This window comes from Pseudonaja textilis, chromosome 14 (assembly GCF_049901715.1).
Source record: "Pseudonaja textilis isolate UNSWEBS1 chromosome 14, rPseTex1.2, whole genome shotgun sequence".
Taxonomy (NCBI): domain Eukaryota; kingdom Metazoa; phylum Chordata; class Lepidosauria; order Squamata; family Elapidae; genus Pseudonaja; species Pseudonaja textilis.
The window spans coordinates 5,302,403-5,316,425 of record NC_142003.1 but is presented as its reverse complement, the minus strand read 5'-3'; the positions used below and the strand labels follow the sequence as shown (position 1 = coordinate 5,316,425).

Here is a 14,023-nt window from a genome sequence, read left to right as displayed (position 1 = left end):
GTTCACACAATCCCCTTATTCTTGTGAATTAAGCCATAGTTTATTCCATGAACCCGTTTTCTGGGTTTGTAGAGCATCATTAACTCCTTGGGCTTAGTCCCCATCACATGTTAGACTGAAAAGTGATCAGCTACTGAGGGTTTGGTCCATCTCAGACATGTTCATGCCAACACTTTTTGGAGGCAGGATCCTGTTTCTTATTTATACATACTTCTGTACGATAGGTAGATATTTTACATCTTCAGTCCCTTAAAATGGATGTTATGCACCTACCCAAGCAATGGAGGTTTTCCATAGGTCTTCATTTTTGCTTCTCCTGAATTTAGGAGTTTGGAAGTTAAGCTCCTTGGCTTGTGATCTCTGAGCTTCCTCCAAAGCCTGCGAGCAAGATTTTATGGTGAAAAACAAACCAAGATTATAAACAATTTCTCTAACACATTAATACGTCAAATTTACCACAGAGCAAAATAACAATCATTTTAAGACCAATTTCTTCAAGTTGAACTCAACTCATTGAACACCTTGATCATTTTCTTGGCAATCACACGCGGAGAATGTTCAACACTACTACCTTTTCTCATATATTTTTTTGGCTTTCTATTCTTCTACATTCTCTGAAATTTAGTCACCTTCCCATCCATGTGCTACTCAGCTCCAACCCTGCTTAGCTGCTAAAATGTTCCCAGCCATGACCTAGCACCCGTTTCTAGCCTACAGTCCCGTCTCTTCCTCTAATGTTGCAAACTCAACAGCCCAGGAGAAGAGAGATCGTGTGTGGGTCTAGTATGGGTAAAAGTTAACCAGGTTTTAAAAGCAGAACCCTGTTCCTTTCCCCCCACCCTTCAGGGCAAGCTGGTTTTCAAGAACGGCCGTGTGTACGAAGGCGAATTTAACTACGATCACATAACGGAATGCCCATCCTTGCAAATAGACATGACCAATATGGAAGCACTGAGCAACCGCTCTTTGAAGGGTTTTTCTGGCATAGGTGAGTTGCTTCAAAGTAGGTAGAAGAAAAGATTAGACTTGATGAGCTTTATCTAACATTCTTGAAACCTTCTCAGCTTTTAAAATAGAAGAAGTTTCAAAATAGAGGTAGTCCTCACCTTTGGACCACAATTGAGCCTGAAATTTCTTATTGCGAAGTGAAATATGAGTGAGTTTGGTCCCATTTTACACCCTTTCCTGCCACAGCTGTTAAGTGAATCAGCTGCACTTGTTAAATTAATAACACAGTTGTGAAGCAAATCTGGCTTCCCCATTGACTTTGTCAGAAGGAGATCACATGGACCCTGTTGGTCATTTGCATCCTTTTTAGAGAGTCGTTGAGGCCACTTGGAGGTTGATCTGCAGCAGTTCCAAAAAGGCTTCACTCTCATTTGCACTCCCCGGGTGACCCTCAGGACACAGATAAACCACTAAGTGGCCTCAGCGACTCTAAAATGGATGCAAATGACCAGCTCCGCCTGCAAGGAGTATCAATGCTTCCCTTCCCCACTATCCAGTTAGAGCTGAAGAAGCTTCTTGGATGAGAAGCGAAACATCTTCAAAGAAAAACCAGAAAGTCCAGGTGCCTCTTGAAAAAAAGCACCTCTGGGACAACCTGGATGAAACATTTGTGTTTGCGTTTATCCTTCCCTGTAGATGCCCTCAGTTTCCACGACGGTGCCTTTCTTTTAAAGAAGGTTGAAGCATTTGTCATTTTCTCTTTTTCACCGCCCAGATAGTGTCAAAGTTGTCGATCATTCCAGGATCTCCTCTTTGTCAGGACCAAACATCGAAATAGATCTTTCGACCTTGTTGGCTTTATTTCCGGAAAAAGATAAGGAAGATGAAATGAAACAGGTATGGAAAGCTTGGTCTACACTCACAACACTGGGGGCCCAAACGATAGAACCAAAACAAGACACTAACAGAAGAAGAAAAAGTTAAGATCCTGGTCTTCCAACCAAGATGGAAAGGGTTGTTGCAATGAACAAAAGGAAGAGCCAAACTCTCTTAGGGTGTTTGGAAGTGGTGTCCACGGTTTATATAATTTGGAAGCTTCACAAAGCAACGTGAGAGGCTGACGTTGCGCGGAATTGTCTGCTGGAAAGAGACGCCGGCAGACACATCATACCACTCCGGGACCAACAGAAGGGAATATTTGTAGCTCAGAGTTTGAACTGTGAGGTCTTTGACGCTCTCTGAGCTTGGTGGTTTTCTTGCAGAGGTTTCATTACCCAAAGAGGTAACATCATCAGTGCTAGAAAGGAGTGGAGATTGTGGAGAGGAGGAGGAGGGGGGAGGGGGAGGAGGAGGAGGAGGAGGAGAACTATTGGATCCTTGGTGCTTTCTGAGCTTGGAGTTTTCTTTCGTTTCATTACTCAACTAGGTAGCTAGCACCGATGAAAGAAAACTGATGACGTTACCTAGTTCAGTAAAGAAATGTCTGCAAGAAACCCACCAAGGATCCCCACACATCTCCAGGCGGGCCCTACTCGCTGAAACATCAACGGGGGCCCATATCAACCCTCCTCTCTTACTCTCGATCCATTCTTCGCTTCTCCTAGACAGAATACGCTGTGCTGAGATACATTTCTGAGCTGAGGAGGATCTACACCTTCTACAGCAGCCTGGGCTATGACCACTCGCTGGACAACACCTTCCTGATGACCAAGCTTCAGTTCTGGAGGTTCTTGAAGGACTGCAGGTTTCACTACTGCAACCAGACCCTCGCTTCCATGGACCGCATTCTCAACGGTGCGTCTTTCTTGTTGCAAGGCCATGACTTCGTGATGGGGTCCTGGTTTATCCCAAACTGTCATGCCCCTGACAGCTGACAGGGCGTGGGAGTGTGGCTCCATTGGCTGGGGAAGAAACTGGGGAAGGGCACAGCCTGGCTGGGCTGAGCAGGGGAGAGGCAGAGCGAGGCAATTTCAACCATTTTCCCAAACGGGATAATATTCCAGAGTCTTCCTTGTCCTTTAACTCTTAAGGTGAGTGGATCCATTTCTGTGCAATCTAAGATCTTTCGGAGTACTAAACAATCTGTCGGTATAGTGACCATTTTCCAGGATTGTGCGAGTGCAATTCTCGCTGCTGTGGTTTATGTGTAAAATCAAATATTTTATCTTTTGTGGTGGGTACGTTCCATTAATAACCGCCAGAACAAACAGTTCTGGCTTCAATTCTATTCGGCATGTTGTAATTTCATACAACCGTTTTTGTATTTTGGTCCAATATTTTTTAACTTCAGGGCAAAGTATGTTTGTGTGTGTATGTGTGTGATTTTAGGTCATTGTTGACTCCTGGCGACTTTGACTTTTAACATGCCCAGCAACTGTGTAAATTGCTCACCCACATTTTTTGCATTTTACAAGATAATCAATCAGTCCTTGAAGTATTCAAATGTAAATTTTCAGTCTCTCTCTCTCTCTCTCTCTCTCTCTCTCTCTCTCTCTCTCACAGACACACACACACACACACACACACACACACACACCTCTCTTACATACTTCTTTCCTTTTGGAATTTTTTTCTGAATGTTTTTAGGATTTAAATGCCTTTTTTTTTTTTTTTTTTTTTGCAAGAAGGAATGAAAGAGAAAAAGGGTTCAAATGACAAAAGGTTGAAAGAAATAGAAACCGGAAGCAAGGGGCTGGAATCGGTAGAGAGATAAATACAGAAACAGATTTCTCTCTCTTTTAAAAAATTTCACATCCAAATCTCTGCAGGATTTGCAAAAACCAGTTGTGTATTGTTGCTGTTTCTTAGCAGAAGATAATAAAACAACATGCAATCTTAAGCTAAAGAGTTTTGGGGTTGTTGTTTTTTTAAAGCGACAAGCTGTTGAAAGGAAACTTAACCAATCCGGAAGATGTAGGGGGCGGAGCTATGCAAATCTAAAACCGACGGCCAGGGCAGAAAGCCCCAAATTTGACATAATCCAGGGAAAAACGATAAATTCTGCAGATCCTCATAACTGGAAGGACTTTGTTCTGGTGGGATTTGGAAAGGGCGTGTTTTTCAGAGGCTAATCCTGAGAGCAGGAACCGGCCAGACCTGGCTTTAGTACTTAGCCCACGCGCAACTCCGATGCGGTCGCACAAACCTGTGATTTCAAGAAAAGGGAAGCCCTTGTGCATCCCGCCAACCCTCAGGTATCGCTTCTCGGCCTTTTGGCTAAGATCAAGTGTAGTATCTGTTCTTATCAGTTTAATATCTGATATGTCTTCTATCTGAAGACTATGTATTAAATGGATTTTTGCAACTGGGAGATGGAACAGGGGCTTGCTCCATCCACTCCACGCATTGACCTGGTATTGCAGTACTTCCAGGCCCAGTGCACCCCCCTAATGTGGTTCAAAATTAGATTTCAGTATTTTTTTTTCTGTTTTCTTTTATTTGTTCTATTTTATAATGCATCTCCTTCTATTCTTTCTTACTTTTCTCTTCTTCGTTCAACATTTTTCTTGTTTCTTCCTCTTTTCCTCCTAGGCTTTCTCTATTCACTTCTAACTCTTCTCCTTGTTTTTTTCCCTTTATTTTAGTTCCTTCCATTTTTTTCCCTTATATGTTTTTCGCATCTCCTTCTATTCTTCCTTCTCTCTTCTTCGTTCAACATTTTTCTTGTTCTTTCTTCCTCTTTTCCTCCTAGGCTTTCTCTATTCACTTCTAACTCTTCTCCTTCTTGCTTTTCCTCCTTTATTTCAGTTCCTTCCATTTTTTCCCTTTATATGTTTTCTTCTGTTTGTTCCATTCTATAATGCATCTCCTTCTGTTTTTCCTTTCTCTCTTCTTCGTGCAACGTTTTTCTTGTTCTTTCTTCCTCTTTTCCTCCTAGGCTTTCTCTATTCACTTCTAACTCTTCTCCTTCTTGTTTTTTTCCCCTTTATTTCAGTTCCTTCCATTTTTTTCCCTTATATGTTTTCTTCTGTTTGTTCCATTCTATAATGCGTCTCCTTCTGTTCTTCCTTTCTCTCTTCTTCGTTCAACATTTTTCTTGTTCTTTCTTCCTCTTTTCCTCCTAGGCTTTCTCTATTCACTTCTAACTCTTCTCCTTCTTGCTTTTCCTCCTTTATTTCAGTTCCTTCCATTTTTTCCCTTTATATGTTTTCTTCTGTTTGTTCCATTCTATAATGCATCTCCTTCTGTTCTTCCTTTCTCTCTTCTTCGTGCAAGGTTTTTCTTGTTCTTTCTTCCTCTTTTCCTCCTAGGCTTTCTCTATTCACTTCTAACTCTTCTCCTTCTTGTTTTTTTCCCCTTTATTTCAGTTCCTTCCATTTTTTCCCCTTATATGTTTTCTTCTGTTTGTTCCATTCTATAATGCGTCTCCTTCTGTTCTTCCTTTCTCTCTTCTTCGTGCAAGGTTTTTCTTGTTCTTTCTTCCTCTTTTCCTCCTAGGCTTTCTCTATTCACTGCTTCTCCTTCTTGTTTTTTCCCCTTTATTTCAGTTCCTTCCATGTTTTCTTTCTATTCCTCCTCCCTCCAACTTTATTTCAAGTTCTCATCCTTTTCTTATTCCATTCTTCTCCTTTCCTTTCATTTTCTTTCCGCCTCTTTCTTTTCCTTCTTTGCGGATGATATTTCTGTGTGATAGATAGGTAAATGAAGCTGGCTACCTACCTACCTAGGTAGATAGAAGATAGATAATAGATGATAAAGATAGATAGGATGTTAGATGATGATAGATAATGGGTAAGATGATAGACAAATGATAGCTAGCTAGGTGGTAGATAGATGACAGGCAGATAAATCTCCTGTTTCTGTGCATGATGGTATTTGTGTTTTTCAGATAAAACGTTACTGGAAGAGATTCATTCTCCATATGAGACTTTGCTACTTCGGATGTTTTTGACGTACCTGATTTACCTGTCCTTCCACATTTATCACAAGGATTTTGAGTAAGTAGAGCGCAGTTGATGACCTGGTCACACCGTTTGAGACCCCTCTGCCCACGTCTATCCAATGGAGGGTATATCTGAGTTTCTGTGCCTCCGGTTTAGATGGGTTTAAAAGGAATTTAGACCAAGTTATGGAGATTTTTTTTACGCCTGGAGAAACCTTTTCCTCGCTGTTTGATAAATATGGATGACTTCCATCACAAGGAGAGGCAAAGATGAGGGGCGTGGGCGGTTGTCGCTTTTTATCACATCAAGGCCAGTGACATTTACCACCTGCAGTTAATTCTCAGGGAAGTTTTTATATTATTGTTTTTCTAAGCGCTGTCCAATTAATCGAAGTGGCTTTTTATTTCGCTAACGCTGTGGCTTTGCACTTTTGCATGTGGCCCAGCCTTCTCTCACTCAACCCTCTTCAGGTGAGTTGGATCTGAACTCCCAGAATTAAGTTTTGGACCAAGCTGAGTATGGAAAGGACCAGGTTGGGTTGAGCACTGAATGCATCTCAGCACTCAGCGCAATGGGGATAGCCTCTCAGATGTAAAATGAACTCGACTTGATTTATTTTTCCCCGAATTTTTGAACCTGCTTTTGTTGGTTCTTCCAATAGCAACCTTATAATAGTAGTCTTCTCTAACCCTAGTGACACAAGCCCTCGCCTATTCAAGTGCTTCTCCAAGCTGATGGTCAAGAATATTTGTCCCCATGCCTGCCGTATCAAAGGTAGGGTCAACTTTTGCGTGGCTGGTGGATTTTCTGACCTTCTTCAGTTTCCCCTCTTATGTTGTCTGACCAATTAATATCCCTGTAGTAACTAGCTAAGGAGCACAGTGGCTGGGGTGGTTAGAATGCTGGAGTGCAGGTTAGCAAGCTCGCGTTCGAGTCCCAAGTGCTGCCGTTGGGCAGGGTTGAGCTCCCGTCCTTCGCTCCAGCTCCTGCCAGAGCCATGAAAGGAGCTGTGATGATCTGGGGCGTGGCACAAAGGTAACACAGTCACATAAGTAAGAAAAGTCCCTTTAGTACCTCCAACTTTGTCCCCAATGTCCAGGTTACCTTCAGCTGGAGAAAAAAACTCTCTCAGGAACAGCCTTTAAGTGGAGGAAATTCAGTCCAAAAACAAAGTACATACAAACTGTAAATAAAAATCCACACAAACCACGCTGCAGTAATTAACTGGACAGGGCAGAAGAAGGAATTGCAGACTTGAAAGGCCAGCAAAACACACACAGTTGGGATGATGGCAGGAACCCAGATAAGACTCAACAATACCAGATAATTCATGATTTGCTCTCAACCATTGGCTGTGCGCAGCTTCCTGTTTAAAACACTGTGTTCCCAGATACGGCTAATTAAGGGAATCAGGGCCCTTTCCTCCCCCTTAAGTCACGCAACCCACGTTGCTCTCTTCTCCGTTCCTCCCTGCATGCCCTAGGATGAAGAGGGGGTGGGCCTGGGTCTTCCTCTGAACTCCCTCTCCCTTGTTCTACCTCTGCCCAGCCAGACTATGCCCTTCCCTAGTATCTTCCACAGCCAACATAGCCAGACTCCCACTCCCTGTCAGCTGCTTGGCCTCCCCCTCAGAATCAGATTCCGACAGGGGCACGACAGGAGCCCTCAACTGGGCAACCATGATGTCACCAGCTAATCCTTTCAACCCGGAAGCGCCTTGTTTTCCCGAGTGCTATGTTAATCCTCTCACCTTCTCCTCACCTTCCCAGGCATTTTGTTCAGCGACCGACAGCAAGCCGTCTATGCGCTCAGCTACATCGATAAGTGCTGGGAGGTTTTCCAGGCGTTCTGTAGACCAAGCACTCTCCCTCCTTACGAACCTACAATGAAGATGAGACACTTCATTTGGATGCTGGAAGTAATCTTAACTCTCAGAAACTTTAGCAGCAGGTCTCTTTAACCCACCTTGACCGACCTGATCTTATGGCATTTCAAGGCCGCACACGATCCAATCTGGGTTCGGTCAGCAGGATCCAGCGACTGGCTCAGATTGGATCTTGCAACTGTCAACTCGTAAAATATTTCTGTGGTCTTTTTAGCGTTGCCAACAGAACGGGAGGAGGGAAAGGGGTTTGAAAGAGCAGTGTGGAGTTTGCAAAACCGAAAGCGCATTCCATAAATGTTCTCAAAGATAGTAACTAGGTGACTGAAGTTTCTACCATGCAAAATTCTAACTGGAGAGCATGATGGATGACTCTTGGCTATGGCTGTGTCCCATTGGAGAATATGAATTAGGATACACCCAGGGTGTGGGGGGAAAACCAGGGTCAAAGGTGACAATGAATGAGGTGTCTCAGAGTCAGCTACACCCAGGCAGTGCCGGCATGTTTACTCCTAATAAATCTTTAAGTTTGGAAGTTCAACTAGAGACTCATGATTTAAATGGGGTTAAGTGTTGGAATCCTGACAACAACATTATCCTGGGACACATATATTTACCTTCCTTTGTAATCTCAAGGTTATTAACATTGCAAAAGTGCTTTTTTTTCAAGAGGCAACTGGAGTTTTCTGGTTTTTCTTTGAAGACGTTTCACTTCTCATCCACGAAGCTTTTTCTTCAGCTCTGGGCTGGAGACATCACACCCTCCTATCTAGGTCCTGCCTCAATCAATCATTGAAGTGCGATTCTTAAGACAAACATGGCTAAAACTAACCTTCTTTTGGGGGGGGGGTTATTTTTCTATCTTTAGGATTTAAGACTCATAAGCAAACAACTAACAGCTACCAAGGTTGTGGGTATCTTGGCCAAAGACAATCCTTTCGTCTCGGAGGCAGAGATTCTGAATTTGGAGCACGAGGTATGAACTGAAAAGAGCTTGTGATGGACAGATTGGCAACAGGCGAAACAATTTCAAGAGAAAGGTTTTAGAGCTTAGAAGTCTTCTGCCTCAGGGTTTTCCAATTTTAGCAACTTTAAGACTTGTGGCTTTCAACTCCCAGAGTTCCTCAGCCATTCATTCCCAGCGTTGAAATAAAACAAGATTTGTTTGGGCTAAACATGTGCTTAATTATGGTTTCAGGAAGCCTTGGTCAGAACATTATCCTTGAATCCTCTTGACTTCTCAGGACTTCTCTTGACTTCTTTGCCTGGCCTTGTCTTCTTCGGTTTCTCTTTCAGCTTGTCTTCCTCGAGTTCTTTGAAGCTCTGGTAGACTGCGCTCTTCTTTATGTCACCGACGAGATGTTAAAGCAGCAGGCTGATGAGGTGGCCCAAGCGGTCACGGCCTCTTACCGACCAGACGAGCTGACAGACAAGAGTGAAGCTGCCTCTTTGCCTCCCGAATTGCCTTCTCCTCAGGTTAGCCCAGCTCTGGTTCCTTGGATGTGCTCACGCCACTAGCAGATAACAGATAATCAGAGTTGGAAGGGACCTCGTAGGTGAAGAAGTCAAGAAGAGACCAAATAAGTTTAGGCTAAGTTTAAATAGTGGTAACCTTGGATAATGTTTGTCATGGCTTAGTGTGTCGAGCGGAGTCTATGCGATTGGTTTAAGCTTTAGCGCAGGGGTGTCCAACCCTGGCAACTTTAAAACTTGTGGACTTCGGCTCCCAGAATTCCATGCCAGCTGGGGAATTCTGGGAGAGGAAGTCCATAAGTCTTGAAGTTGCCAAGGTTGGACACCCCTGCTTTAAATGTGTTGTGGAAAACCAGCCAGGAACTCCCTTGTGGGAATGCAGCTATAGACAATACGCCAAAACTGTGGTTAATGAAATGCGTGTTCCTCCAAGATGGTTGGTAAGAGGGGTTGTTGGCCTAGTCCTGGCCAGATTTTGGAGACAGGCGCGGAAAATGAGGTGCCTTGGCTTCCTTTTTCTACTCACACTGTGTTCTGTTTTCAACCGCTAGTCCACTCGTACTAGAAGCACCAGCAGTGACAGCACTGAAGCCACCGACGCCAGCACCATCCAAATTGGCTCCAAATATTCCTCAAGCAAGATTGTGCATTTCGTGGAAGTGGGCAAGAGCAAGAAGCCGGAAGGCCACAAAAAGGGAAGTCCTCACCCCCTTTCCTTGGCCAGGCGCTGGGTGGGTGGTAGCATAGGCAAAGGAAGAGAAGTCAATGGCCCTTCAGTTCCACCAGCCCTTCCAAAACGGGAGCCAACGGGATGGCAGGGACCTTGGAGGTCTTCTAGTCCAACCCCCTGCTCAAACAGGAGACCCTAAATGGTTGTCCAACCTCTTCTGGAAAGCTTCCAGTGATGGGACGCCCACAACTTCTGAAGGCAACCCGTTTCCACGGGTTAATCAGTTTGTCAGGAAATTTCTCCTTCGTTCTAGGTTGGGCCTCTCTTTGTAAGCTTCCCCCCGTTGCTTCTTGCTCTGCCTTCAGGTGCTTTAGGGAATGGAGTTTGCAGAGTGGAGGAGGAGGAGGAGGAGGAGGAGAGGAGGAGGGGGGGAGGAGGAGGACAACAACTGTGGGGGCCCTTGGTGCTCTCTGAGCTTGGTTATTTTCTTGCAGACATTTCATTACCCAACTAGGTAACCTCATCAGTGTTAGGAGGACGTGGGGTTACGCTGAGCAACTGTCCCCAGTTCTGCACAGGGCAATTCAAAAGGAATGAATTGAGAGGAATCTGCATATCTATTTTTCTGGAGAGAAACATCACACTGTGTCCTTCTGTATCACTCCTTCTTTTCTGTGGTGCCATGCCAAATTTTGCTAACCCACCCTTCCCTTCCTTCCTTCCTTTTCCTTCCTTCCTTCCTTCCTTCCTTCCTTCCTTCCTTCCTTCCTTTTCCTTCATTCTTTCCCTTCCTTCCTTCCCTTCCTTCCTTCCTTCTTTCTTTCCTTCCTTTTCCTTCATTCTTTCCTTCCTTCCTTTTCCTTCATTCTTTCCTTCCTTCCTTCCCCTTCCTTCCTTCCTTCCTTCCTTCCTTTTCCTTCCTTCCTTCCTTCCTTCCCTTTCCTTCCTTCCTTCCTTCCTTCCTTCCTTCCTTTTCCTTCCTTCCTTCCTTCCTTCCTTCCTTCCTTCCTTTTCCTTCATTCTTTCCTTCCTTCCTTCCCTTCCTTCCTTCCTTCCTTCTTTCTTTCCTTCCTTCCTTTTCCTTCATTCTTTCCTTCCTTCCTTCCTTCCTTCCTTCCTTCCTTCCTTCCTTTTCCTTCTTTCTTTCCTTCCTTCCTTCCTTCCTTCCTTCCTTCCTTCCTTCCTTCCTTCCTTCCTTCCTTCCTTCCTTCCTTCCTTCCTTCCTTCCTTCCTTCCTTCCTTCCTTCCTTCCTTCCTTCCTTCCTTTCCTTCCTTCCTTCCTTCCTTCCTTCCTTCCTTCCTTCCTTCCTTCCTTCCTTCCTTCCTTCCTTCCTCTGGTTCCCGATTTATCCTCTTTTTTTCTGTTTACCTTTTCTTTTCTCAGAAAGGGAAAAGCAAGGAGGGGAAGAAAGAGGAGAAATCCCACAGAGGAAAGTCCCATGGCAAAGAAAAACTTGCTTCCCCTCAAAGTGAGTGTGAAACATCCAGGCCGTATAATCCATGAATTTTGGGTGGCTCTCCAGAGAAATAAATGAGGGCAGAATTAAGAGTTTGTCCTTCCTTGAGATGATGTTCCAGGCATCACACCAATCACACCAGGGAAGTTGTCCTTGTGTATGTCAGGCTCAAAGGACCAAGAACAACACAAGGAGTTATTTGGGAGTAGTTTCTTTATTGTTGCTCACCTACAGACAGAATCTTGCCAGACTAAAGCAACTACAGGCAGAATCTTGCCAGACTAAAGCAACTATCTGCATAAGTATAAGCAGTGCCTGACTTACATTCACACTTTCTGTTATTGAGACATTTGTTAAGTGAGGTTTGCCCCATTTTATGAACCTTTCTTGCCACAGTTGCTAAGTGAATTGCTGCGGTTGATAAGTCAGCAACCTGGTTGTTAAACGAATCCGGCTTCCCCATTGACGTTCCTTGTCAGGAGGTCGCAAAAGGGACACAGCAACGGTCGTAAGTATGAACCAGTTGCCAAGCCTCTGAATTTTGATCCCGTGACCACGGGGATGCTGCCAAGGCTGTAGTTGTGAAAAATGATCATGTCACTTTTTCCAGAGCCGTTGTAACTTTGGTCATTAAATGAACTGTAGTTAGTCCAGGACTACCTGTAGTGTGGAAAGGCATCGCGACTCTGCATTTATTTTTTTCCCAACATAATTGGAGGCTTTCCCCACTCTTAAAGGCAAAGAAAGCACTGTTTGATTATTTATTAGTTCTGTGTTTTTTTTCTTTCAGGCGTAACTGTGAATGTCGTGTTTTCTCCCATACCGGAAGAGAAAGAAGCAGTCATTGGACCTCCACCCGTCTTAGAAAAGGAGAAGGATAAAAGTAGTCCAATGAAGGAATTAGCAGGTGTGAGGTTTGCAAGGTGTTTTTGGAAACAAAGGCAATATCACAATTCTGGCTGCCTTTTTTTCCTGCAAGGTTTAATCAGTTGACTTTTTAAGGTGTGAGTGATTAAAAGAAGTAAATATCTTTTCATGTTAGCTTATGAAACTGATTTAATCTAGGATGGATGGATGGATGGATGGATGGATGGATGGATGGATGGATAGATGGATAGATAGATAGATAGATAGATAGATAGATAGATAGATGATAAATGGATAGATAGATGATAGATGGATAGATGATAGATAGATATAGGTAGATAGAATAGAATAAGAATAGAATAGAATAGAATAGAATAGAATAGAATAGAATAGAATAGAATAGAATAGAATTCTTTATTGGCCAAGTGTGATTGGACACACAAGGAATTTGTCTTGGCGCAAATGCTCTCAGGGTATATAAAAAGAAAAGATACATTCGTCAAGAGTCATAAGACCCAACACTTAATGATAGTCACAGGGTACAATAAGCCATCAAATCCTACTAGGAAACTGTCAATATAAATCATAAGGATACAAGCGACAACGTTACAGTCCTACAGTCACAAGTGGGAGGGGATGGGTGATAAGGAGTGATGAGAAGATTAATAGCAATAATAGTGCTGACTTTGTAAATAATTGGACAGTGTTGAGGGAATTATTTGTGTAGCAGAGTGATGGCATTCAGGAAGAAAACTGTCCTTGTGTCTAGTTCTGGTGTGCAATGCTCAGAGAGAGAGAAATGTAGATATAAAATTTCTGGATTTGCCTGTGTTTCGTCTAAAGCAACACATTTTTTTTAATTTTAATTCCAAAATTCCCCCTTTGAAATGGACTTTCCAGACTGTACAATTAGACAGTCAGAAATATTACATTGGATAAATGGGTATTTTCTGCAAGTATCCATGTTCTCACTGGAGGGCGGTAAAGGAACACCAGAGGATAGTAGAAGCTTCTCTTCCTGAGCTATGCAGGGTGCATCATTAAAAGGATGCACAGATCAGATCAGGACGACCTTCCCGCTACCGTTTATTTTGTTGATTCTTTTCCAGAAAAGCTCGAAAAAGAGAAAAACAAGGAAAAAGACAAGCTGAATCTCTGGATGAGCCAGATGTACATTTTCTTTGTCAAAAAGTTTTTTGCCAGCTACAAGAATTGGCAGGTGGTGAACGAAACCATCGTCGATAACAGAGCTCGGGAAGCTGAACTCTTAATCCTGAGGAAAAAACAAGAGGAGGAAGAAGAGGCCAAGTAAGCCAACGTGGTTTGTTCACACGGAATAACGGTGGGTTGGGGGATCTGAATGTAGCCAAGGGGATGACTGCAACCTGAAAGGTCTCTATCCGTGGTCCAAGTTGGGTTGATTTGGATCAAAGCTGCAGCACGAGGTATCAAGACTCCGGTAGTTACCCCCATTTAAATCATGAGTCTCCAGCCGGATTTTCAAACTTAAAGATGATTTATTAGGAGTAAACATGCCGGCGTTGCCTGGGTGTAGCCGACTCTGAGGCACATCATTCATTGTGACCCTTGACCCTGGTTTTCCCCCCTCACCCCCTGGGTGTATCGTAATTCATATTCTCCAATGGGACACATCCATAGCCGAGAGTCATCCATCATGGTCTCCAATTAGAATTTTGCTTGGCAGAAACTTCGGTGCCAGAAGTGGCACACAGAGCCATTTGTGCCGGCACGTGAGCTGTAGGCAAGCTTACCTTACTACACAGGCGCGTCCCTCAGAGCTGATTTTTCGGCTGGTTTGAGGCCTTTTTCGGCCTCCAAGAGG

The 14,023-nt window shown here is 43.7% G+C and overlaps 1 protein-coding gene and 1 non-coding gene across 2 annotated transcripts in view; both read left to right on the top strand.

Annotated features, from left to right (window-relative positions):
* Positions 1 to 14,023, top strand: part of LOC113438966 (radial spoke head 10 homolog B) — a 23,023-nt gene that overhangs the window by 7,597 nt on the left and 1,403 nt on the right. Inside the window, exons 9-20 of the mRNA XM_087912708.1 lie at positions 847 to 988; positions 1,724 to 1,845; positions 2,553 to 2,742; positions 5,777 to 5,885; positions 6,526 to 6,605; positions 7,601 to 7,749; positions 8,582 to 8,689; positions 9,010 to 9,189; positions 9,738 to 9,885; positions 11,245 to 11,325; positions 12,104 to 12,220; positions 13,290 to 13,488. Of these exons, the coding sequence (XP_087768834.1) occupies positions 847 to 988; positions 1,724 to 1,845; positions 2,553 to 2,742; positions 5,777 to 5,885; positions 6,526 to 6,605; positions 7,601 to 7,749; positions 8,582 to 8,689; positions 9,010 to 9,189; positions 9,738 to 9,885; positions 11,245 to 11,325; positions 12,104 to 12,220; positions 13,290 to 13,488 (1,625 nt within the window). The remainder of the gene's footprint in view (positions 1 to 846; positions 989 to 1,723; positions 1,846 to 2,552; positions 2,743 to 5,776; positions 5,886 to 6,525; positions 6,606 to 7,600; positions 7,750 to 8,581; positions 8,690 to 9,009; positions 9,190 to 9,737; positions 9,886 to 11,244; positions 11,326 to 12,103; positions 12,221 to 13,289; positions 13,489 to 14,023) is intronic.
* LOC113439018 (U2 spliceosomal RNA) lies at positions 4,145 to 4,335 on the top strand. Its single transcript, XR_003374490.1, has one exon. It is a non-coding gene; the product is annotated as a U2 spliceosomal RNA (small nuclear RNA).